Source organism: Syngnathus leptorhynchus, chromosome 15 (genome assembly GCF_054491065.1).
Source record: "Syngnathus leptorhynchus isolate UIUO chromosome 15, UIUO_Slep, whole genome shotgun sequence".
In the NCBI taxonomy this organism is placed as follows: Eukaryota; Metazoa; Chordata; class Actinopteri; order Syngnathiformes; family Syngnathidae; genus Syngnathus; species Syngnathus leptorhynchus.
Window position 1 is genome coordinate 8,467,407 of NC_141209.1, and position 24,911 is coordinate 8,492,317.

Consider the following 24,911-nt stretch of genomic DNA (forward strand, 5'->3'; position numbering starts at 1 on the left):
AAGTGGACCTCAGTGCGCAGGAAGTTTAATTTTGTCCGATCGCGCAACTGCAGCGCATCGATTAATGCGGATTTTTTTTTTTAACCTGACTTCAAGCAGTAGGAAATGGTGACATCTGGTGGTGAATAACCAAAAGGATACCTATTATCATTTTTATTTTATTATCTTTTTTTTTAATTCATTTTAAAAAGTTGAATCAAGAAAATCAATAAAAATGTGTGGTTTGATATGTTTGGACCAAGGGAGCAAAAAAAATAAATAAATAAAAATTCGACATATACAGTATTGTTTAGCAGCATTAACGATCCAACAACATTAATACAACAAAGAGAATGCAGACATTTTTAAGCTTCTTTTTCTCAGCAACAGTCGTTATTCCGGTTTAACCCTGGTTAACTGTCAGGTTTAAGGTTAGCAGTCCGCAATGTGCTCAAGTCAACCAATTAGACGGATTGCACTACACTTAATCCGAGTTAAGCGAGTGGTTCGAGAGTATTTCCGAACCACCTGAATATTCTTCAGCCAGTACAAAACCTTGCTAAAATTAACTTTCCGTGCGAGTAGCGATTCCAACAGAGCAGACATTCCAAATAATAATAATAGTTTTTATGAGCTCATTTCTTTTCGGGTTTAATGGTTTTGATGCATCTAAAATGAAGTTATATAAACCATAATTGGATATATTATGTACATTATGGATTTTAACCTCCAAACAATCTCCTTGGGTGATTTGATTTTGTAAAAAAAGAAAATATTGCACTTAAAACAGCCTTCATTTTTTAATGTATACTAAATTGTATAACAGTATTTATTTGATGCACTTGTTGAACGAGAAAGACAGCAACACAAAACTGTCTGAATATGCATGCGGAATGAGTATTTTATTTATAACCAGTTTATAAAAATAAAATACAAAATAACTTTAAAAGAACTAACAGAATAGAAAGTAAAATCACTGTACAAGGCATTGATATGATACAAATGATATCATCAACATAAATATTACAATTATATACAATGCAAAACAAATAACAAATGAAAAAAAAAACACTGGATACATTCTTTCCCATGGAGACTTTTATGGATTAAAACCCACACATACGAAATTAATCACTAAAAAAATTATAAATAAAAATAAATATCAGTTTAAATAACAGACGGCCATAATCAGCATGTTACCGTTGTAATGTCACCGTAAATAAATAAAAGGTCAAGTTTTTCGTAATAGTACAACAACCCCTTTCTAAGAACAAACAAAATGCGCTAACGCTACAACTGCACGCCACTTGTGTAGGGTTAGAACAAAAACAAAAAACCCGTGATTATCTTTTCAAAGTAGCTGTTTTATTGTTGTTTCAACCTCACTTCTGCTGAAGCCTGTTTGGGATTATTTTACAATGCGAAAAGGGATCTTTTTGCGTTTCTAAGTGGCCAGAAAAGAGGCATTAAGGCGGCGGGACCGATCGCCAATTCGCCGATAGAAGGCCGTTGGGCGAAAAAGCGGCAAACGTTGAATCGCCTACAAGAACCTCTACATACTTTTGGAGCACATGTATCAAAATATTTGGCAACGTAATCCATTTGCGCAGCCTATTTGAATAAAGTCAAGAGGTTGAAATCATTATTGGGTGTGCTAAAAAAAAAAAAAAAAAAATCACAGTCACTCAAAGTCAGTGCAGAAAAATTGCCCCTTTTCCATTGCACGGTACCTACTTGATTCTACTATGTTTTGGTGTTTTTCCACACCTTAAAACAAAATTCTATTTGTAATACTAGGTCAGTCGGGGTTCCAAACGGAATGGTTGATCAGATTTGTCGGATGTACAATTCGAAACAAACACACTCGCTAACATTACCTTAGCATGGTCCTTAGCCTTTATTTTTGTGATCATTATCGGACCAAATAAGTTTATTTTATTCATAATCGATTATCGGAATTTTGATCGTGATAATTTTACTAATTATCATGGCGGTTTTCCGACCTGGTACAGTGCAGCGGAAATATAAATTCATATATTATAGCACTGATCACCAGACTAATCTGTAAATTTGCCATCATTTCAAGGTGTGGTAAAGTTGCCACCAAATGAACTGCTCATCATAATGAAGTTTGCGTGATAAGCTTTTCAACTTATTAGTCACAGTGAGGTTAAAAGATGCAGCTTTTTTTGTCTTAGTAGTGGATTCAGCATGCAGGAATGCATTAGTGTGCCGAGGGACAGGAAGCCGTTTATCGTACAAGCGGAGAAGAAGCTTTAGAGCTGGAATCAAACAGTGGTTACCTTTTGCTCGCGTGCACAAACATTTTTATCCTCACTCGAGTACTTATTATCCGGTATGGTGTGGAAAATGTTACTACTACTGAAAGCGGAAGACGCTGCGTTGGCATCAAAGGGGCTTCTGAGACCACCGCTGAAGCTGTAAAATTGTAGTCAAGCCTTTTGCAGTTTGTACAAAACTCTGAAGCAAAAAAACAAAACAAAATTGAAGCATTAAACACATACTTGGCTTGTCCAAAAGAGCGACGCAAATAGTTCCAGCGTTTGTGTGCTGCTACGAAGGTTTCCTGTCCTCCTTCTAAAGACGAAATATTGGCGGCTCGACACACCGGCGGGGTTAAAAGGTCAGCTGAGACGCACGTCTGAATACAGCGTCATGCAAAAATGCCAGCTTTGAAATTCTGTTAATACTTGGAATATTGGCACAACCACGAAAAAGGTGGATAAATCCTGGCTTGAAGAGGCTGCGTCCAAGAGACTACAGTAGGCACAGGAAGGTTTGCGCGTTTCCACGCACTCGACATGACTGATTGTATCTTCGTAGCGATGTCTTTCAATTGAAGCACACACAAAAACAGGAGAGGGCGGGGCTTGCTTAAGCGATGCCAAGCATGAAAGGAAAAATCTCCAGGAATACAACAGTACACTGCGGCATGGCTTGAGCGAAAAGCCCAAACAGTCTCAGGATGCAAACAGAGTGCATTAATATGAGTTAGTGCTGAAAAAGTGACGATATACTGGCTGCATTGTGAATACGAGATGGAAAAAAGAAAACGGGGAAGCGACTTACATGGTCCGTTACGCTGCAGTGATTCCCAACCGCTAATGTGCCGAGGGAAATTATCCAATTTCACTTAATTGGTATGAAAATTGATTATTAAAATCATCAATCATTTTTTTAAGGATAATAGTAAAATGGGATTTAAATTAGAATCACTCCTGTTTTCCGTTAATTATGTGGTATTTTTGTTTGGCGGTGTGCTTTTTTTTTTTTTTTTTTTATGTAAAATGTGCGTCAGCTCAATAAAGGTTGGGAAACACTGTGCTATGTACCAACTACTGATCTCTGGATAGGAAATAAAATCGCAGCTGCACTATTTTGTTATCCAAGACGATAACATGAATATTAGAAAACGTTAACGGAAGAGGGGGAGGGGGCGCGATGAGGTTCGGAAAAAGGAGGAATACCGAAAACTGTTCTTCGTCCACCTTCGGGGCAACTATCTGGCCAGCTTGCTGGAGCACTTGCCTTCCCGACTGCAGCCCTTCCCCCTGGACAAGTGGAAGGCGGCGGTGCGGGCCTGCCGGCTGCAGCATGTCTCCTGGTGGTGGTGGTGGTAGAGGCGGCGCGGCGGGGGCGACCCGGAGAAGCTGGGCGGCGAGCGGCTGCGGCCCAGGCAGCCTCCTGCCAAGCTGCCGCGGTGCTCGTGGCGCGATGGCGAGGAGCTGACGGAGCGCTGCAGCGAGGACGAGCTGCGGGGCGAGGCGCTGGAGCTGCGGACGTGGTGCGGCGAGCTGGTCAGGCTGCTGACGCCCGTCGCCCGGGAGCCGGCATACGGGGCCGACGGGCGGTGGTGGGCCACCGAGGAGCCGCGGGCGCCGTGCATCAGCTGAGCCAGGCAGCTCAGGAGGTCCGAGTCGCTGGTGCTGCCCGCTCGGATGCGGTAGCGCCGGATCCTAAAGCAAAACAAAGGTCATCTTAAGTGCACCAAATATGCGGACGCACAAGAAAACCCCAAGGTTCATTCATTCTCATGGAAAATGACAAAGACGCGTTCAAGTACCTGCCCTCCACAGTGTTGCGGCATGGCGGCTTGCCAGGAGGCGGGCGGGGCAGGAACTGGGCGGCCAGCTGCTCGGCGGACGAGGTCGAGTGGACGGGGCGAGGGATCCTGCTCCGACGGGATAGGGGGCTGGAGGACGAAGACAGGGAGGCGTCCCCGTGCCGGTCCGAGCGTGAGCCCATGAGAGAGTCCTCTTCCTGGGAGCGATCTGAGGCAGATGACAGCGGGTCCCTGGCGAGGGAAGCCACGGCGGGTGGAGCGCGGCGGTCAGAGAGGGACGGCGAGGCGGAGGGTGATGGCAGCGGCATCGGGTTGTTGGCTTTCTTCTGCAGGAGCTTTTCTTTGGCCGAACCCGGGGGCGGTGGTTCCAGCACGGGAATACGACTCTGCCGGCGGCGAGGCGCGGAGGGGGAAACTTGGCTGTCCACCGTTTCCGGTGCTAGATTGTCTTTCTCAGAGCCGGGAGGGGTCTGCGATTGGTGTCCACTGGGGAAGGAGGGGCTAAGAGGCGAGCAGGGGGAGTTGCTTCGGCGGCTCGGCACCGGGGCGTCCCCGTTGACCGGAGGAGGGTCTGTAGGCGTCCCCGGGGATTCAACCGTAGGCTCTGCTTTGGCTTCGTTGCAGCTCTCCGGTGTATGGGCGCTGTCAGAGCCCGACGCCGAGGACAGCCCGGACGGACGCTGAGCCGTCAACTGGAGGGGGGGAGGGAGACAAAAGGGACAAGACATTTCCAGTTAATAAGGCGTTAAACCCCCAGGGGGACGTGAAAAATTGCTGGAGAAAGGCTTGTTGCTGGAAGACGACAACATGTGGCGCTCCAGCAAGTAGCCTGATGCAGGAGGAGCAATTTGGAGTCGATTGGAGTCTGCTATTCGCGTGGGATAGTGACCGAGCCCTGGCGCGAATAGCGGAGTAGTTGACGCCTCCACAAACATTTCCGAAAGTCACAGATGGCGGCAAAACACTTTTTATTATTAGCTAATCCAACGGGCCTCACGAAATGAAGCTTGTCCAACATAGCTTGGAGGCGCTTAACAGCTTTTTATAAGACATGGTTTGGGCTTGAACACGATAGCAAGTTTTGAAACCAAATCTTATGCAATTTGTTACGCTAATGTTGCAAAACAAGCCGAACATAATATTGAAGCGTTTTACTGTCATAGTTTGTGCTATTTTGACAGTTTCGACTTTTCATAAAGGCTTTTAGAAAGGGAATTACTGTATCTATACATTATGCTCCGTCTTGTAGATAAGTAGTGCTTGGGCGCCATGGAGAAATGGGAATGTGTTTTACGATAAACGTCCCATTGAAAAAAGCAGTGGCTTGCCACCATCCTGTGCCATCTAAAGCTATTTGTAAACCTTCTCAGCGGAGCGTCAAGGACTGTCAGTTTTTTCGCTATTCGCGGCAGGGCTCGGTCCCCATCCCCCGCGAATAGTCTGGGTTTACCGGTAGTGATCGATGGAGACTAATTGGTCAACGACAGCATGCAGTTACCATAGCTACCATTATCAGACACACAACACGTGCTATGGGGGGGGCATGGTGTCAGTCAAGCTCGTGAGCGCTAAACCAGGGGCGGGCGGACAGCAAAGGTTTGGTTTCACGCAACTTGGCAGGGGGCTTCAGTGAAGAGAGGGTGAGGAACAAATACAGGGAGAGAGAGAGGAAGAGGAAGATGGAGAGCACAAAGACCATCTGAAACAAAAGAGACCATGCGACCTGTGGTCATGAGTCGACATTCCAAACGCGCACGCACGCATGCTACACTCGCATTCACAATATGATTCCAAACACGGCGCGCACACGCAAACACACACTTGTGCTCAGATCACTAGGAGCAAGTTACACGTTAGAGGCATGCTGGCAATGCACGAGCGTTTTGGCATAGTCAAACCAGGCCATGGGACGGGGAGGAGGAGGGGGGGCAGAACAAGCAGCTGAAAGAAAATAAATTGTAAAAGGAAAAATGTTTCGCCATGGAAGCTGAATGGAAGTGGAACCTCCAAAGTCACAGACGTTTTGCTTTTTCTTCTTTAGTTTTTTTTTTTTTTTTTTGCACTGGACGTTTGAGGTTCCGCTATGAAAGGGGTGAGGGGGGGTCACCTGCTGCAGCTGGGCCCTGGTTATACGTATGACAGAGGGGAAGTTGGCGTTGGCGGCGCCGGCCGGGATGGCGGGCAGTTTCCTGCGACTGGGTGAGGGTCTGAGTGGAAGCGGAACGGAAGAGGAAGACGGCGGGCGGTCCCGGTGTTGGTCGGCCGACTGACTGCGCCTCATGGCCAGCGGGTGGCGCTGGTGGAGAGGGTCCGACAGGGTGCTGAGGAGGGTGTGAGGGCTGGGGGAGCGCAGAGGGACGGGGATGAAGGTCCGGGCGGCCGCTTCCTCGGGCAGGGATGGAGGAGAGGTGGGGTGCTAAGAAAGAGGAGGGGCGGTGAAACAAGGGAGGAGGTTGGAGCCCCTTTCACACCGACTGGAAACTACCGACACGGATGGAGGGATGGATTCGACTTGGCACTTTTAGAAATTGTGATTAGGAATGGGCATAATAATATAATTAGAATTTCTCATCAGGAATTCATTGCGGATGAATTTGAAGCAACTGAGTTAAAACAGAGAGGTTTTTTTTTTTTTTTAATGTCGTTAAATGCCCATTGCTAATTCTTGCCATTTTAGAAGTGAGCAAGACTTGCATGAGTTGTGTCACTCGCAAAGAAAAGTTCAAATCAAGCATGATCTGCAAAAAAAAAAAAAAAAAAGCCAAAAGCCCTCCGTGCTCTAAGCCGACTTATTCAAAGTGTGGATTTCATGTCATGGTCATCCCATAAAAAAAAGTGATTCCCAACCTCAGGGCCTCTGCAATTAACAAAAGGATTGAATTTCACTTTATTAACCAGAAGATTATTATTTTAGCATTTTAAACACCCGTTATTCGCAGGAGACCGAGCTATGTGACGAAAAGCAAACCTTCCAATATGTGCCTTGGCTGAATTAATAAAGGTTGGGAAACACTGATTCTCAATTTTATCGTTTGTCACCACAGCAGAGTTGCCAGTAATGAGCACTGACGGCAAGAACGCCGACTCAGCAGCCTTTGAACGGTGTCATAAAAAAAAAAAAAAATGCAGAGCGCAGTCTCTATGGCCGAGGTCTTACCTGGGTGAGGACCCCCTCGGTCAGCACTTCGGCAGGACTGGTGGGGGTCACAGGGGGCAAAGCCTCGGCGGGCCCTACGCTGAGCTCCAGCTTGTCAGCTTTGGCGCTTCCCTTGGATGAAGTCAAACTGTCCGGCTTTGCTTTTCCGGAGCCGGTGCTTGGCAGGCCCCGGTCCCACCCGGGTTCCTGCAGGACCTCTGCCTCCTGCTCTTCTTCCTCCTCTTCCGATGGGCTTGAACTGGCCTTTGTTTCGGGCCGCTCCACTAGGACCCAGTCCCGCGAGTCTACATCCTGCCGGCCCGAGCTGAGGTTGAGGGCCACAAAGCCCCCGCTGCTGGCCCCCCCGTCGCCGCGCTCCGGAGAAGCAGGGGACGGCGCTTTGGGAGAGCCCCCGACACAGCCGCCAGAAAGGAACTCTTCGTCATAGTGCCAAATCCGCTCGCGACGCTCTCCATTAGGAGGCGTTAGAGCCTGATTGACTGGGATGATGGCGGCCCCTTCGGCTCCTTCCTTGTCCACTTTTTGTTCCTGTTGCTGCTGGGCAGAACTGGGCGTCTGCTTTGTGGGACTAAAAGGACACCAAACAAGCGGTAAGCAAACATTTAACAGCGTAAAGACAAGAGTTGGTGAATAGTGCTGTAGGGGTTTGTAATTAGGGTGTCAAGTCAGCAATAGGGCATGAAATTTGCCTTAAGCATTCAAAATAAGGCTTCAAACCAGAGTTGGGGTTTCAAAGCCTGGGTTAGGGTTCCAGAGAGTCCCTGGGAACGTACCAGGCATCGAGGAAGCGTTCTGGATTGGGTTTGGACTCGAGTCCAAGTCTCCTTTCCAGCTCAAAGCTGTGGATGTTGCGCAGCTTCCTGACCAGAGGCCCCTCGCGCTCCTCCGATGCCATCTTGACAGGCGACCCCAGGCTGAGGCCTCCAAATGGGCTTTGGTTGCCCTGGGGGTTGCCTTGCTCCTCTTCAGCGGCAGCCTGGATGGAAATGCAAACGAGCATCGGGTTTAAGGTTCTGAACTGATATCAAGTTTGTATACCAATAATGATGGGGATTTGCCGTTCACCTTCCATAAAGCCGTGCGTATCCGGTTACGGTTACGGTCCAGCTCCTCCCACACATCAGCTTCCTGCACTCGGGGCGGGTGACCCGGAGAACCCGCCGCACGTTCGGGTGCGGCCATGTTGTTGTCGGCGTCGCTGAGCTGCTCGTCCTGCAGGACCTCCTCGGTGTTCTCGCGCAACAAGTCGCCCGGAATCACCGAGGCGTTGGCCATGCTGAAGTGGGAAAAGGAAACACGGAAAGTGATTTTCAGAAAGGCTAAATTTCTTGGTCTAGTAATATCTAGTGATAGGACACGCACCCCATGTGAGCGGGCGTGAGGCGGGTATGGTGCTGAGGCGTGGTGGCGCTGGAGCTGATCACCAGGCTGCCGTCCGTGGCTGCCCTCTCCCAGTCGTACGGGTCGTTCTCCACCACGTTGTACGTCTTCATGCTGTTGTCGAACACCGACATCAACAGCTGAGAAACACATGTTCAAAAAAACGTGTCAGTCTCCACCGGGGTTGTCGAAACTTCTTCCTCTGAGGGCTAAAAATTTAAACCTGGTAGTCAGGCTTGGTGAAGTAGTCCAGGCTGGAGATGTGTTCCAAGAAGACGCCGAATTCCGCCGGCAAGTGTTTAAGCATCAGATGGTGATCGTACGTGTCTTTTAATTTGCCCACGTGCTCCTGAGTTAACACAAGTGCACGCTAGTCAAACATTTGCGCTTACAAGATAGGAGACGGCTGAGATTGCTTTTGCCTTACTTTGTCCTTGATCTTCCTCCACGGCAACTGGCCGACAAGGAACTCCACCAGCATGTAAAAGAGGGACCACAGGTCGTCATGGCGACCCATCTCCTGCGCAAGTACACGGCGGTTGGGGTGTCAAACATGTCACAGCACCAAATACTTTTAAAATTATCGACAATAAAACGATTAAAAGGCAAGAAAAAAAATAAATAAAGGTAGCGGATCGCCATGACATGTGACATGACGTGTTTACCTTATTTTTGTGTGCGTTGACGGATGCGTAGCGCACGGTTCCTCGGAATCCTGCCACTGGGCGGGGCTGACGAGCAAAGACGGAGGAGGCGTTGGTACACGTGAAAAATGATTGCGTGTTGTGTTTTAGGTGGAGATGGGGCACACTTACCGGTCGGACCTCTTGGCACGAGTTGGTGAACTGGCGGGCTAAGCCAAAGTCCAGCATGTAGCATGTGCGGCAGGTGCTGGGGAAGCGACCCATGGCGAAGTTGGACTGAAGAAAAAAAAAAAATACCTCAGCAAAAATATGAACAATTTCCACATCATGTAGGGGTGCGCAAAGTGTGGCTACACACGGCCCACTCGGGTCTCTAATTCAGACCGCCATTAACATTTTTCCCCTAAAAGTTGTTAATTATTTTGGTATTGATTCATTTTCCTCCTTTAATAGACGTCATGTGAATTAAGAAAAAAAAACTTACTGGTTTGATATCACGATGCAGGAAGCCCACTGAGTGGATGCTCTCGATGGCCTCCAGGATTTGCCGACCCAGACGCAGCGTGGTGCTGATGCTGAACGTCCCCCGGCTCATGCTCCTCCTCAGGTCAGCCAGATTACGACCCTGCCAGGACACATAGAAGATGCCGATTAGCTTGACTCTCTTATATTCTGTAGCAGCAGAAGCATTTTCAAAAGAACCTCTTTAATCTTTTGGTTTTAGCAAAGGCAACCAACCTGAAGCTCCATCACCACGTAGTTGAAGCGGTCGTTGCGGCCGCATCCTACGAAGCGACACACGTGATCCTTCCCTGCGAGGAACAAAACGCAAGCGACGTCAGACATGCTTATCGATCGGTTGCTCGTTTGATTCGTAGGCACTGACCCAATTATTTTGGTTGGCTCTACTCATGTTAAACATGTCTGTTGGGTGCTAAATAATTTTTGGGAAATAAAATTTTCGTGGCCGTTCTTAAATCAAAATGGCCACTTGAAACCAAAATGGAAGCCTCGCATCGGTCTTATCGTGAGGCGCCCTTCGATGTTTTCTCTTAACAGCTGTGCTGGTGTGCAGTTTTGGACGAAGAGTTGAGGAGTCGGGTTTCATCTCCGGTTACGTTCGGGGTCCCTCGGGGGAGGCAACGCAAGCACGACGTCCCGAGGCATCGGCCATTAGATGGCTAACACGATCCCGGTCTATTGATTTCTCCTCTCGGATGAGGGACATAAAGGGCGGGTGATGTGAAAGACAAAGAAGAGGAAAGGTGTCTGTTGTGCCACCTGAAACATGTACGCTAGCTTAAGTGACTCGCAGATCGTCCAGCTGGCCACATTTTATGTTACTATGTGAAAACGGCTTTGGGGGCTTTTTTTTAAATAAATCCAAGAAGGCCGCTTCAGACTATACTGACAGACTTTTGGTTTCTTGAAACTCACTATTTTGTGAGTCTACGTGTGTTTGACATGCCTGGTGAATGCAGGACTCCTGGAAATGATCTTAAAATGGCCGCCTCAAAGCAAGACGGCAAGCTTTCCTGTCTCTTTTCAAGCAAGTTTCTTTTTTTGAAGGGCCTCTGGCAAGAATCCCAAACATCATCTCGGGTGACCGGCGTCGGCAGGTCAGAGCGGTCAGGACGATCAATAGGTTGAAAAGTGACTCCGGATGCATTGGAGGACTCACCCTGCAGTTTCTTCAGCACAGCCACCTCCATCTTGAGGACCTGCTTGGGCTGCTGAGCAGACTCCACCTTGAGCGCCACGCTGACCCGGGTCAGCAGGTCCAACGCCTCGTAGATCTCCCCAAAACCACCTCCCCCGATCTTCTTCACCTGGACGTCGAGAGAGGGGGCAAAACAAATACATTAATTCCCTGTTTAACACAGAACAAAAAAAATTGGACGTGTATTTATTTGGTGACTGATGGGCTGCTCTCTAAACACCCTACCCTCAATTAAACACACCAGGAAAAAGCACCCGGCAGTCATTTGCTGCGCGCATCTTCTCATCTGATTGGCACCCTGCCTTTGCAACCTTTACACTCTCACCTCTCAGCATTGAGCGGCGCTTTCATTTCCCTAAGCTGCCGCGTGCCCTTCGCCGTCCTCCATGCGGGGATTAACTGCAGCATTCTTACGTAAGTGAGCTCCTAAGCGGATAGGAAGCGGAGACACGGCGAGGAGCTAACGCGGCCGGCGCTCAAGGAGTCGCTCTCGCTCGTTTTCTCTCCCTGGGACCAACGCCCCCCCCCCCCTCTTGCCGCTTTTATAGCTCAATGATTGCCAGAAATAGCAACGGTGAGGCTATTTTTAGAACTCACGCTGCCGCAGTGCTACTGGCGACCCCGGAAATGCCCATTGTGACTCGAGTTGCCTGACTCCACTCAGACTTAAGTCGACAACGTTACTTTGACATGCTTGGCTGAAATTGACGAGATTCTTCACTTTGAATTCAATTATTAGTTTGTTCTTGAATATATCAAGTATGTTATGACAAACCGACTTGCTTGAAAATAAGCGGGGACTCCACACCACTCGCTTGATTTTGGCCACTCAAATGTTCAAAACATAAGACTTATGACTCGCACAAATGTGACTTATTACCAAAACGTCGTCATTACTCACCACTTTCCATCGCTCCTTCACCAGGGAGAGCACGCTGAGAATGTCGGCTTGCTCCGCTCCCCCACTCATGCCGCCTGAAGACCCGGACCGTTACGTTGCCCCTGGCACCACCCCCCCACCCCGCCGCTCTCAAGTGAGTCTCAGACGGGGCCGAGCATCTGGAACCTGTAAAACGGCCCTGTGGATGGAAAAATGACAACAACTCAACACACAGCCATATTAAAAAATAAAAAGATAAATAAAAAACAAATAAATAATATTTTTACCCAAGTAAAAACACGAGCGTTACGAAACTAAACAGTTCTGCACCTTTTACTAAATTCAACATCTACAAAGGATATGGCCCAGCTGTCACTTTTAAAACTCAAATGTGGCCCCTGAGCTCAAATGTTTGCTCCAGAAAGAACAGCTGACAGCATCTGACAGACATCACTCGTAAGCCATTGGCTTAAGAGCCAGACCTGCCCGCATCTTTGCAGCTGCCTCCGAAGCAAGCCATGTTGTTGTTGACTCCGCATTGCTTTCTCAGAATTTGATGACAGATGGATTAGTGTCACTTCCAACCATGTAGTAAGAGATCCTTCCTTCCACACAGCACTCGCACAAACATTTCATTCATCGGTCGACACGTGGCGTTATGTAAGAGGCCTTCACACAAGCTAAATCAAAGTCATGAGTTGGAACATCAAGGAAGCCATCCGTCGAGGTTTTGGAGTGGCACTAGCACACGGCGGCCGTAAAACATGACCTCGGCCTCGACCTCGCGTCAGAACGTGGAGGAGACATCGCGATGACCGATTGTCATCTTGAGACGCCCGACTGTGCTCCCTCAAAAACAAGTTGAAAAAAAATCGGAGTGCATTGTGGATGAAATGATACAACACCAACATTTTGCCAGACATCAGCTCAGTGAGCGTCAGATGGATTCACTTTGAAAATGTGTTGCGGGAACAACAGAACAACAAGCGGCAAAAGAGGAGCAGACTGTAAAAGTGACACCATCCTCCAAGACCGCCATGAATCACACACGACCGTGACCCCCACCATACCGTCTCCATGGCGACCACCGTCCAGTGCCACGGTGGTTCTCAGTGTGATGCAGCGCAAACTACAGCCACAATCATAAACATGCATTCGGATATTAAATTTGTGTTTTATCCACAGCTTTATTTAATTACATTTCACCGTTAAGGGTCCCAAATGAAATGCCCTGATAGTTAGTGTATGTGTAACTTCTTAGCATTCCAAATTCATTCAAAGATGCTTTCACACAAACATATAAATTTTCTTTTTAAAACGCATGTGAAGCAGTATCACGAAAATAGTTTCCTGGAAATGGTTAACAGAGTATCTATGTATTTTCAAAAGAAATATACAGGGAAAATTAGTGAATTATTATCATGCAAATGAGCAGCAGTAAATGTAATTTTACTATTAAAACATATACGGAAAACTACTAATAACATTTTGGATGCAAATGTATAGTCAAAAACGACTTGGACAATAAATAAATAGATTGTCACGTAAAACCAAATATGAATCCAATTTGGTTTGCACATGCTGGTGTGGAGCCAGCGTGAGTCGACCTCCTCCCCACACCCACCATCCAGCCAGCATCATGCATGCATGCAGCTCAGCTGACCCACGCAGTACGAGGCCGTGGCGTCCGTCAAGTGGACCCGCCTGCGTCCAAATCACGCGTGGCCGTACTACACGTTCACATGAACACAACCACAATGCAAAAGCGAGCAGCGTGTCGTGTTTTGGGAGAAGGGTCGAGGGAAGTGGGGGGATGCACAGCCGCCGCAGTGGCCGTGGACACAGCAACGGTTGCGTGGGGAAAACGTTGCCAAAGCAGCAGACTGACTCGAACGCTGGCGTGGAGACGAACGCTATCAAGCGTGCCAACACAAACAGCAGGGCTAGGGGAAAATGGCGTGGCGCGGGAATGCAAAGCGAAGGTCTTTACCTCGCCTTGATCCGAAAACGAGCAGCCCGGGCGTGGTTAGTGAAGGGCCGCTATATCCACGGAGGAGGCCCGGAGCGACGAGGAACTGGATCCCATCGTGGCGTGGAGACGGAAAAAGAGTGCGGAAAGCCTTTCAAAACGGGTTCTCTTGCTCCGGGGTTGTCGCCTCAGCATCTCTTGTGTCGGTCGATGCGGACCCGTGACGTGACTCGACGTGAATCGACGGGACTTCCTACGTGCGCGCCCCCGAGGCTTCAAGCCCTCGCAACAAGCCAGCCGAACACGCGCACGGGAGCGAAAAGCGCGTTCGCGCGCGTCGTCATCGCACCGACTTATGATAGCAAATAGTATACGCATACGCACGCATTTTAACCGTCTAAAAACTCCAAAACCCGCTGATCAGCACACACGAATTCATCTTAGAAAATGATTTTAAATTTAAAACGCGGTACGGCTGAGCACTGGTTAACACGTCATTCTCAGTGCGGAGGTTCTCTGTTCGATTCTGGCTTCGGCCTTCCTGTCGGGTTGGCAAGTCTTCAATTTTACAAGCTGTAGAAAATGTACTGATACTTACATTTAAAAAAATTAAATATGTTTTCGTTTTTTAAAAAGACATTGTGTATTATCTAGTGACATCTACTGGTGAACTAGAAGAATGAACTGACCTTTGATGCAAATGCACATCTGAGAGACCACACTTATAAAGGCTATCAACAATTTTTTCAGCTGAGGTGCAATCAAAATGTCATCACAAACAACTTATTGTGCTCCCATAAGTGACAAAGTTAGTGCATGATATGTGTTACCATATTATAGTCATTGGTCTATAGATTTCCAATTCGCTATGTTTGTCCTGTTTAGTGATCCGTAGAGATAGAAGCGAGACCAGTCAGCGTCCTGTACCATGTAATATAATTAAAAATTACTGGATCTACGATTATACAAAAAAATAATACGTTGCTGTGATAGAACATATTCTTTCACAATATTGATTTCCATAATGGGTTTTTCAAAATTATTGAACATTGAACCATCAAAGCCTTTTACACACTGTCATATCAATTTAGGTTTGAATAATTATTTCTTTCAAAGAGTACTGTAATACTCTGTTTGAAACTATAATAAAATACTACAATAATCCAAGTGAGTCTTAATAATTTTGAAAAAGTCATCAATCTGCCGGGTGCACTTTAACTACGTGACGATGACGTCATTACTTCCAGCTGGGTCCGTGCCCTGTTGGTGTTAGCTGACAGGCGGCTAACCAAACGAGTTAACTACAGTTAAGCTAACTGGATCTGAAACGACTTCCTCCTTTCCCATACGGCGGGAGTCACTCCAGGCCAGCTGGCGATAGGAACCGGTGCCTCGATGCTTCTATTGCGTGGAGGATGGCGCCCACACGAACGCTCTGAGCCCCCACCGCCCCTTAGCCATTTCGCCCACTATCATGTGTTAATTTCTTTCACATTGGCGTCTTTAGGTTAGGAGTGACAAGACGGTAGCCAGAGGTTTTTGTCCCGCGCGGGGCGGACGACAACGACGGCAGCTAGTCCTCTCCCCCCAGTCTCGCCACGGCTGGAGGATGCTGAAGCTGTTCAGCACCCTGGTTCTCATCGGACTGGCCGTGGCCTGCCTCACATCCTGGGTGCTGGACAGCTACGACACGGCTTGGCACCCGAAACGGAGCGTCCGGGGCCAGGACGGAAGCGACCGGGGAAGTTCCCCGCCCTTTCCCGGCGACCAGCTGGATAACATATTCTGGTTTGTACAGGTGGGATTCTTTTCGTTTTTTAAAACGTATTAATGTAAATTTATTTATTTGTTATTAATTTATTTATTTATTCATTCATTTATTAATGTATTCTTTTATTCATTCATTTATTCATTCATTCAATGTATGTATGTCATGTATGTCATGTATGTCATGTATGTATGTATGTATGTATGTATGTATGTATGTATGTATGTATGTAGTTAATATACATTGGTAACATGGCCATGTTCCTAATTCTATATCCAGACTTAGTTTTACAAATGTCACGTCTGCTCTTCCAGGTGTCTGACATCCACATCAGCCGCTTCCACGACCCGAGACGGATTCCCGACTTTGAGAAGTTCTGCACCAACACCATTGAGGTGATCAAGCCGTCACTAGTGCTCGCGACAGGTAATTAAAACAAACAAACAAACAAACAAACAAACAAACAAACAAAAACCATCTTCGCATCAATTGAAGTGGATGGATTCCTACCAGTGAACTCTTTTGTTTCTCCCAGGGGACCTCACCGACGCCAAGACGGAGAGCAAGGTGGGCTCCCTCCAGCATGAAGTGGAATGGCAGGCCTACCACAACATCCTCAAAAGGTCCGGCGTGATGAAGCGCACGCGGTGGATTGACATCCGGGGAAATCACGGTAACACATGACCCTCACCGTAACGCTATTATTTGTTGCACTTCCTAAAAATAATCTCCAAGTGCCTCAAAATGGAAGCAACAAAACGTAAGATACAAACGCAAGCGAAACAAGAAATCACATACAAAGCACACGGCAAAGAACAAAGGTCAATTTAAGAACGCCTTCCTGAACAGAAAATTCTATTTTTGAAAGTGTCCACAGACAACTTGGATTGGCGCGTCACAGTTCACAGAGTGGCCTCGGGCCACCGAGCCTCTGTTTATGAACAACTCTGTACTAGGACAATGAAACTGACTATATGAACGCCCACCAGCTCTGTCGCACAGTCGTCACGGTAACAAAATCCACTCTCGTCGTTGCCCCTGAAGTGGAGGCTAGGGGCGGGTGAGAAGTGACTCATTTGCATAAGACAGCACCACCCCCACAAAATGAGTTCATTAAAAATAAATTAATATATAAAGCAAACTACTCATTTCCAGACACATGAATGTGGCAGAGCTGCGTTTTTAGCCCCAAGACAGGAAATGTTTGAGCTCCTCCTCTTGTCTTCCGCTTGTGTCGGATAAGTGCTCCTTGAAAGTGAAACCAGATCCCTGCGCACAAATGAGGAAGGGTCATCCTTTCCTTTTATACTGCAATTAGAGTTGTAATCTGAGCTTGTCTCGTTTGTCAAGGACAAGTGTTTTTGCTTCAGAGGCCATGTTAATCTTAATCAATTCCTTAGAGGAAAATTATACATTTATCAAGCACACTGTTGTTTATTTTAACAGTGCTGTGATTTTGGTGTTTGCTATGCTGAGCATCCTCTACTAATGAGGAAGTAGCCTGCTACTTGTATAACCAAAGAGCGGATGGACAGAAAAAAAAAATCATTACCTCTGTAGCATGGTTGCGTAATCGTATGTCATATCATATTTTGTGAAAAAAACATGCTAAGTATTTTTATTCACATGTAGTTTTTGTGTATTTTGTTTTAAGCATTTTTGTCATGTACAATTCTTATTTGTCGATAAAATACAAATGCAATTTTTTTTCTTTAAAATTCTAAAGTCAATGTTTGTGTACTACAGATGCCTTCAACATCATGTCGCTGGACAGTGTCAACAACTATTACCGGTTGGTACGAGCATCATTTCACACCACTGGAAGAAATACGCTGAGCGTGTTAAACAAACATCAGCGGCGCTTCTGTGTGCTCTTTAGAAAATACTCGGCCAATCAGAAGGTGGGCTCCTTCCACTACGTGCACACCACGGCCTTCGGAAACTACTCCTTCGTATGCGCCGATGCCACGCTGACGCCCGGACCCAAGAGGCCGTACAATTTCTTCGGGATTCTCAATCAGGTGGGTCGTACCGGTCCGCACGAAGTTGGTCAATCATTCCATTTTTTTTTTTTTTTTATTTACTTTACGGGTTAAAAAAAACAAACAATTGTTGTGGCGCAGACTCAGATGGACACGCTGGACGCGTTCAGAGCTGAGAGTCTCAAAAGCAACCAGTCGGTCTGGTTCGGCCACTACACCACCTCCACCATTGTGTCGCCGTCTCCGGGCGTGCGGGAGCTCATGAGGTGAGTGTACATTTCCAAAGGCCTCCTCTTCAACAAGTTGACCATCTTGGCTTGTTGATTCCTTTAGGTCAGCCGTGGCCTACCTGTGCGGCCACCTGCACACGCTGGGCGGCCTGATGCCTGTCCTGCACAGTCGGCATCCACACGGCACCCTGGAACTGGAGCTGGGTGATTGGATGGACAACCGCAGGTACGTCTCGGTTCCTCGTTGAGATGGACCATCAACGGTCATCAAAATGGGAGAAGACCGCAAGGGCCTGATGCGGCTGAAGTGACAAGTGTTGTCCCCACGCAGGTACAGGGTTCTGGCCTTTGACCACGACCTGCTGAGCTTCTCCGACCTGAGGTTTGAAAAGTGGCCGGCGGTTGTCATCACCAACCCCAAGGATGCGCAGTACCTGCACCCCGTCCGGGAACCTTTGGACCGCATACGGAGGTCCACGCACATCAGGTAGGCTCTTCTGCCTCATCCTTTCATGAGTAATTGAAAAAAAAAAAAAGGTTTTTATTTCATTGCATTTGAATATTTTTGAAATGCATATTTTAATTATAATATTAAATAACAAAAAAATAACAAAAAAAATAAAATAAATAAAAAATTGTTTTCATCACACATTATAATATAAATATATATACTTTTTAAATTATTATTATAAATGTCACAAGTAGTATCTTTCCTCTTTTATGGTATACCGTAATGTCTTAACAGGATCCTCGCCTTCTCTGAGGCCGCCATCACGATGGTGCGTGTCAGCGTGGATAACGAGGCGTTGGGCGAATGCCGCCCTGCCGGTGGCCCCCTCTATGTGCTGCCCTGGGACCCATCGCGATACATCACCGGGCTGCACACCATCCGAGTCGAGGTGGAGGTCAGTCCACATTGCACGTGGCATCAGCATAGGGGGCGTCACGAGGATTAGCACACCAGGGTATAGCGGCTAACAAGAGGAAAAGTGTGATGACAGCCATAGAACAGGAAATGGCGACAAAGTTTCAATAATAATCGATGCTGGAAGATACGTAAAAATGATGAGCACAAATATACAATTTATTCAGGACTCAATGGGCCGCCAGAGTGGACAGGAGCAGCAGTTCTCACTGGCCAGTGACGGCATGACTCCGAGTTTTGGTTTTGGGCAGTCCTTCATCCTGCTGACGGATCATTACGTGGTGGGCCGGGCGATCTTTGTGATCACCGTGCTGGTCAACGTGGCCTTGCTACTGTCCTTCAGATTTGTGCACCACTTCCCGCCCGGTCGAGGTGAGACCCCGCAGCCTCCAGCCATATCATCAAGCGCGCTACACTAGCTTGATTGAACGTACGCCGTTAGCAGGGTGGTCCTCGCGAGCTTGCGTGTCACTCCGGCTGCTCAGTAAGGTGGACTCCTTCTTCTACTCCCTGCTGCTCTTCAACCTGTGCACAGCTTTAGGTGAGTCAACCCGCTTCAACGTTCAATATAAGAGTAGTAAAAAAATCAAAAGGCAAACTGCGCTTTCCGCTCTCAGGCCCGTGGTTCATCGGCGAGCTGATCGACGGCCACAGCGGCGCCTGCTTTTCCTTCGGGGTATTCATCAACGGACACTTTTTGGAGGGTAGCCTCACTTACGTGGTTGGTGTCATTCAGGTGAGCAGATGATACAATTTTCCAACAAAATCATGCATTTTATATCTCTAAAAACTGAAATGTCAACCAAAATAGAACATTCAGATTAATAAATAAAAATGACTAAATTACAACTTCCTGCCCCCCCGCAGCTGTTGTTCTTCAACATGCCGCTCACCCTGTACCTGTGCTGGACCCTCCATCAGCGTTGCCGTGGCAACACCTTCCGCTCGCTGCTGCTGCGCCCGGGCTGCCGCTGGCGGTGCCTGGCGGTGCACCTGCTCATGTTGCTGCTGCTGGCCTGGCAGGCCCATTCGTGCTACTTCCTGCTGGAGACGTACGGCTTTTGGGCCTTTCTGCTGTCGCCTGTGCGCACGTGGGCGTTGGGACTGGGCCTGGTGCTTGTCTACCGCGCTTGGACCAGCCCCGTGCCCACCTGGAGCTTAGTGGCCGGCGGCGGCAACGGCAAGAGTGTCTCGCCGGCCTCCTGACAGTAAATGTCCACTCTCGGTGTGTTCGCCGTTCACCTCTTCACCATTTACCGCATCGTGCATGTTTTCAAGTGTAACGCACCACTGAGCTTGTTTCTCTGCCGTAGTGTGCACTTGGTGGGTCTCAAACTCAGGTCTCTGGACCATGGGAGTGTTTTTAAGTGTTTTAATTTTAATCCCAAAAATTATTGAAATGTGAATTTGTTATCTTCACATCATGGCTATCCCCCCCCCACCCCAAAAAAAGCAACTTATGTAATTGGCCTAAGGAAACTTGAGGGGATCTGGAAAAAAAAAATCCTCTCCTGTAAGGAGTCACTGGACCATAAAAACTTGAGTCGCCCCGGTGTACACAGGAGTGGGGGGGGGGGGGGGGGAGTCACCCTTGAGCTGCTCTGATTTCTTTACTCATGCACTTTGTTGTTCAAAGTGTTGCCTTGTTATCGCCACTGCCAAAGGACTTCAAATAACAGCAACAGCATTCACTTTGTGTCAGCCATAAAAACTGAAACAATATGTAGACGCCAACATCTTGCAAGTGTTACAAAAAATGTCATTTAAAACTAAATCGCCGGTTGGAGGAAAAAAAGAAAAAAAAAACATTGGAAACTTGATTTCCTGACATTTTTACGAAAGCGCATGTTAAGTTCACTGATGGGTTGAAATTGTTTTTAGGATTATAAATAATGTTATGATTATGTCCTTTTGAATGAAGATTGTCTTCGGTAAAAACAGATTATTAAGTGTTACGCAAAAATTCTACAGTGGGTTAATTATAAACTAAATAGGCTTGAAAGTAAAAAAATACTTCGGGTTCACTACACATTTTCTGATATTTTTAAGAAAACATGCATGTTCGATGTTGTCACCGTGTTCACCCAAAACGACACATCACTGTTTACAAAAATCATCAGTTATTTTGAATGTTCTTGAAAACGTGTCAGACAGAATCTACTCAGTAATCTTTGTTTGCCCATCGCATTATGGTTTTTTTAAGTTGTACAGCCCTCGGCGGACAGACCGACTTACGCCAGCGTTGTGTTCAATGGCGCTCAGCGGAAGCGGTTCTTCTAACGTTAATGCTGTCGTATCAACACTAAGCTGTTGGAATTCTCAGGAACGTGAGTGTTTGGACACAATCAATTCCCATGTAGTGTTTCAGGACATTTTATATTCCACAATCACTCTGAACAAAAATAACATTCGAGGAAAATCAACGCGTGGTGGCTTTAAATAGTGGGGGGGAAAAAATGAATGTGATATAGGTGTGAAATGAACCTCGATGCCGTTTTTATTGGATTTAAGATCGCTAATATCGTGTGGTCTCCCTTTAGTACCCATCATTTCTCTGAGAATCAGTGAAAGGGTTTATTAATTATTTTACCGTAATGTGTATCCTGGAACAAATTATATAATCACTGCAATGAAGTGAGTCTCTGGAAGGATGCCGAGGATCTGCTTCAATACGACGGCTGTACCTAATGAAAAGACCTGCGTGACATATAACCGAGCAAACTTACACTTCCTGTATTTCACAATTTCATCTAGAAGCACGAGTGTGTCAAATGAGGCGTTTATGGTCCCCCGCTGATGACATCGTCATCACACGGCTGATTGTCTGTCACATGACCACACGCATCTACTTGCAATCACTCGCAAAAATCAATGAGAGTACTCTGACAGAAAAAGGGAGCAACCACTTTTTTTTTATGATTTCTAGTGCTGTGGATTAAAAATGTTCAATACAGTCGATGTCGCTGTGAAATTCTTTCAAGTCAGTGGGAGATCTTCACTACTTGCTTGCCTACATTTCCGCCTTTCATCATCGAGCAGAAGGCAACTCCAAGAGGGAAAAAACGAGCACATGATTAATATTCTTATTTTCAAAAATATAAAAGTACCAGAAAGCTTACCTCCCATATTTTCAATGCCGTTCTCGATCGTTTCTAGTACCTGGAAGAAAAACCAAATTTCAAACCTTTTTCCCAAAAAGAAACTTTTTCTCAATGACTTCTTGAAAATAGTTCACAAAAATATTCTTTTTCTCCATAATATTTTCTCAAATATTCAAAAATTATTCTCCAAAGGGTACTACAGGCAAAATATAGTTGAAATAATTTCCGAATCACCTTGACTTGTCTGGAGGTGACCAAGCAGCCCAGTTCGCTAAGGGCGTCTTGTGCTTGACTCATGTAATTGAGCACCATGAACCTTTCCCTGGTGATGTTCTTCCTGTGCAGGTTCTCCTGCGTTTCCTGGCTGAGGGGGGGCGGGTACGGCACGTCCTTGTTGTACTGCGAGATCTGACCGCACAGGATCACGCGGCCGCCCTCGTTCATCTGAGAGGTGACAGGACGACGTTACATTTAGAACTTGTTGACGGCATCAATCTGTCAGGTAGGTCGTACCTGCGCGATGACGGCGTCACTGACGTCTCCTCCGACGTTATCAAAATAGACGTCGATGCCGTCGGGACAGTTTTCTCGCAACCCCATGACGACGTCCTGCCGCCGGTAGTCGATGGCCCCTGAAAAGCCCAAAACATCCACCAGTGCTTTGCACTTGTCTTCGGAACCGCAGATCCCAACCACCCTGTTGAAGCCGGTTGGTCTTAATTTGTGCAATCAACAAGTTAATAAAAAAAAAAAAAAGAACTTTTTTCTATCAACATCGAGGACTGAAACGTTATATGACTAAATAGTCTTTAACATCGATGACATGTTTGTTGCAAACATTGCTGTATATAAACAAAAAACAGCTTTGTCGTCAATGAGTACGATTTTGATAATCACCTGGAACAACCGTCCAATCGGCCGATCTGTCCAGCCACCGAGCCGCAGGCACCGGCGGCGCCGCTCACCACCAGCGTCTGATTAGCTCCTCTGATCACATGACCCTTCTCTCGCATGCCCAGTAGCGCCGTGAGGCCTGTCATGCCCACCGCACCCAGGAAGTAAGAAAGGTGGCCGTCCACCAACAGCGGGTTCACCTGGATTGACGAAGAATGATAATCATTATCATAATCAGAACTGGGAGTAAAATTGGACACAACTGTGTCATGCAAATAGAAGCGGTACACTGTAAGAAATACAGTAATCATTATAGAATAATCACGGAAGGATGTGGATTTTTTTCCTATAAATAGTAGTTTTTATACTTTGAACCTTCTGTAGGATGCTTCCTTTCACCACAGCGTGGGTCTGCCAGGGCCAAGTGAATGAGGTGACTACGTCCCCCTCTCGATAAGCGTCGTGGCAGCTGGACTGGACCACGCCGACCCCGCCGCCATCCATGACCTCCGATACCTTCCACGGGGTCAGGTACTCTGCACCACTGTCTTCGTTCATCTTGCATCTCTGTATTGGAATGAATCAGACCCACTGTGTCACAATTCGGAAGGGCTCACTCCTAAACATCCATCCATTCATTTTCTGAACCGCTTTGTCCCTACGGGGGTCGCAGGCGTGCTGGAGCCTATCCCAGCGGTCATCGGGCAGTAGGCGGGGGACACCCTGAACCGGTTGCTAGCCAATCGCAGGGCACACAGAGACGAACAACCATCCGTACTCGCACTCACACCTAGGGACAATTTGGAGTGCTCAATCGGCCTACCAAGCATGTTTTTGAGATGTGCAGTCGTACATTTCCCAGTCAATAAACGCATGTGTTTAGTACCATATAAGGGTCAACGGAAAGGTAAAGCGTCCGAACCAGCACCTCCTCCTCTTCCAAACCAGGTTCAAGAGTTGACTCCTCCAGGCGGAAATTTGCAGGATCTGGCACCCCATTTGGCCCTCGAAAACAATAAAAAAAATTTAAACTCACTCCAACAGAAAATGGGACGTCTCCACAAACAAAAGCCAGGTTTTACAAACCTGGTCTGGAGTTGAGGACTACTTTCTTCACCAGCATCCTTTACAAACGCTTTAAGTTCAAGTCTTAAACGAAAAAGGTGCACTTGTGCACTGAAGCTGTGTACTTACACAAAGTTCAAAGCGAGATAATATTCTACACACATATCCGGTTTTGCTGGCGCAAAAGCAGTGACTCCATTAATCGGCGTTTTTTTAAGATATTAAACGCTTATAACAAAAGGAAAGACTTGTAATTGTAATACGATTAATATAGAAACAGTATTATTGACATTTCGTTGTGAATTTTTAAAGGAAAGTAGGGGTAAGGCGACGAATATGCGACTCAACTTGTAGCAGGGTAATAACCATCTTGTAACTTGTTTGTCTTTGCACGCAAGCGTCGTCCCTCACAAATAACGGCTCGGGCCAGCATCGGCAAGTCTGACGAGTATCGATGTTTGCTGTATTTCATCATTTAACCAACATTTCTAATCAAAACACGACTTGTGTGCTTGTTTTTATAGCTTTCGAGTTGCTACGATATGTGACTTTTTATCGCCGCTCAGTTGCTTTCCCGGTGAAGTGAGTGACGCCTTGTGGAGGAATTTGTCATGGCAGGTTATATTCAATCTGCTGGAAGACATCGTGGAGTGGTGGTGGGCAAAGTCCTTGGAGAAACCAAACAGACCAAGCGTAAGTACTGCGTGTTTTGTGTGTGTTTTAAAGTGTATGTTTATGAGAGTTTTTTTTTTTTTTTTACGAAGTCTTCAATAAATGGCCCAACAACCCCTTTACGCGCATGCGCAGTGATACACAAACACTGGCACAATGTGACGTCTTGTGGAGGAATTTATCACAGCAGATTTGCATTTTCATCTATTAAATTATGCTAAACTCGATTTACCCACCAAACCACCAGTTCATTTTGCAAACGGGCCACATGAAAAACTGCAACGCTTGCCCAACGCCAAGACAACATGCTAACCTCAATCTAAATTTCTAAATAAAAGCACTGCATGTTTTTTTTTATTAATGGCCACTGTGAGGGCCGATCTGGAACTGTGGGCAGCCCGTATGTTGCCCCCTGGCCCAATTTCGCTTTTCTGGCTGAACTAAACTTTTGGAGTGCGATG

At 46.8% G+C, this 24,911-nt stretch overlaps 3 protein-coding genes across 5 annotated transcripts; 1 reads left to right on the plus strand and 2 right to left on the minus strand.

The window, feature by feature from the left end:
• Positions 1-766: 766 nt before the first annotated feature.
• Positions 767-14,057, minus strand: ttbk2a (tau tubulin kinase 2a). Of its 2 annotated transcripts, XM_085932458.1 has the most exons (16): positions 13,835-14,057; positions 11,866-12,043; positions 10,926-11,073; positions 9,983-10,056; positions 9,729-9,869; positions 9,416-9,520; positions 9,266-9,331; positions 9,028-9,120; positions 8,824-8,949; positions 8,583-8,740; positions 8,286-8,496; positions 7,994-8,196; positions 7,221-7,788; positions 6,171-6,479; positions 4,064-4,755; positions 767-3,956 (listed from the first exon to the last, which is right to left on the minus strand). In XM_085932458.1, exons 2-16 carry the CDS (start codon positions 11,932-11,934, stop codon positions 3,500-3,502), a joined length of 3,420 nt encoding a protein of 1,139 aa, XP_085788584.1. In that variant the 5' UTR covers positions 11,935-12,043; positions 13,835-14,057; the 3' UTR covers positions 767-3,499. The 2 variants fall into 2 exon arrangements, with proteins under 2 accessions (XP_085788584.1, XP_085788585.1); XM_085932459.1 differs by lacking the exon at positions 6,171-6,479.
• Positions 14,058-15,051: 994 nt separating this feature from the next.
• Positions 15,052-20,623, plus strand: tmem62 (transmembrane protein 62). 2 transcript variants are annotated; one of them, XM_085931551.1, is made up of 13 exons: positions 15,052-15,611; positions 15,896-16,007; positions 16,117-16,254; positions 17,328-17,373; positions 17,461-17,602; positions 17,705-17,829; positions 17,897-18,019; positions 18,125-18,280; positions 18,539-18,698; positions 18,886-19,090; positions 19,161-19,259; positions 19,336-19,454; positions 19,586-20,623. In XM_085931551.1, the coding sequence occupies exons 1-13, from the start codon at positions 15,423-15,425 to the stop codon at positions 19,922-19,924; spliced, it is 1,953 nt and encodes a 650-aa protein (XP_085787677.1). In that variant the 5' UTR covers positions 15,052-15,422; the 3' UTR covers positions 19,925-20,623. The 2 variants fall into 2 exon arrangements, with proteins under 2 accessions (XP_085787677.1, XP_085787678.1); XM_085931552.1 differs by having other exon boundaries at positions 19,164-19,259.
• Positions 20,624-21,186: 563 nt separating this feature from the next.
• Positions 21,187-24,380, minus strand: ptgr2 (prostaglandin reductase 2). Its single transcript, XM_085931553.1, has 8 exons — positions 23,800-24,380; positions 23,600-23,718; positions 23,089-23,280; positions 22,717-22,913; positions 22,333-22,516; positions 22,054-22,263; positions 21,838-21,877; positions 21,187-21,764 (listed from the first exon to the last, which is right to left on the minus strand). Exons 1-8 carry the CDS (start codon positions 23,834-23,836, stop codon positions 21,700-21,702), a joined length of 1,044 nt encoding a protein of 347 aa, XP_085787679.1. The 5' UTR covers positions 23,837-24,380; the 3' UTR covers positions 21,187-21,699.
• Positions 24,381-24,911: the final 531 nt, after the last annotated feature.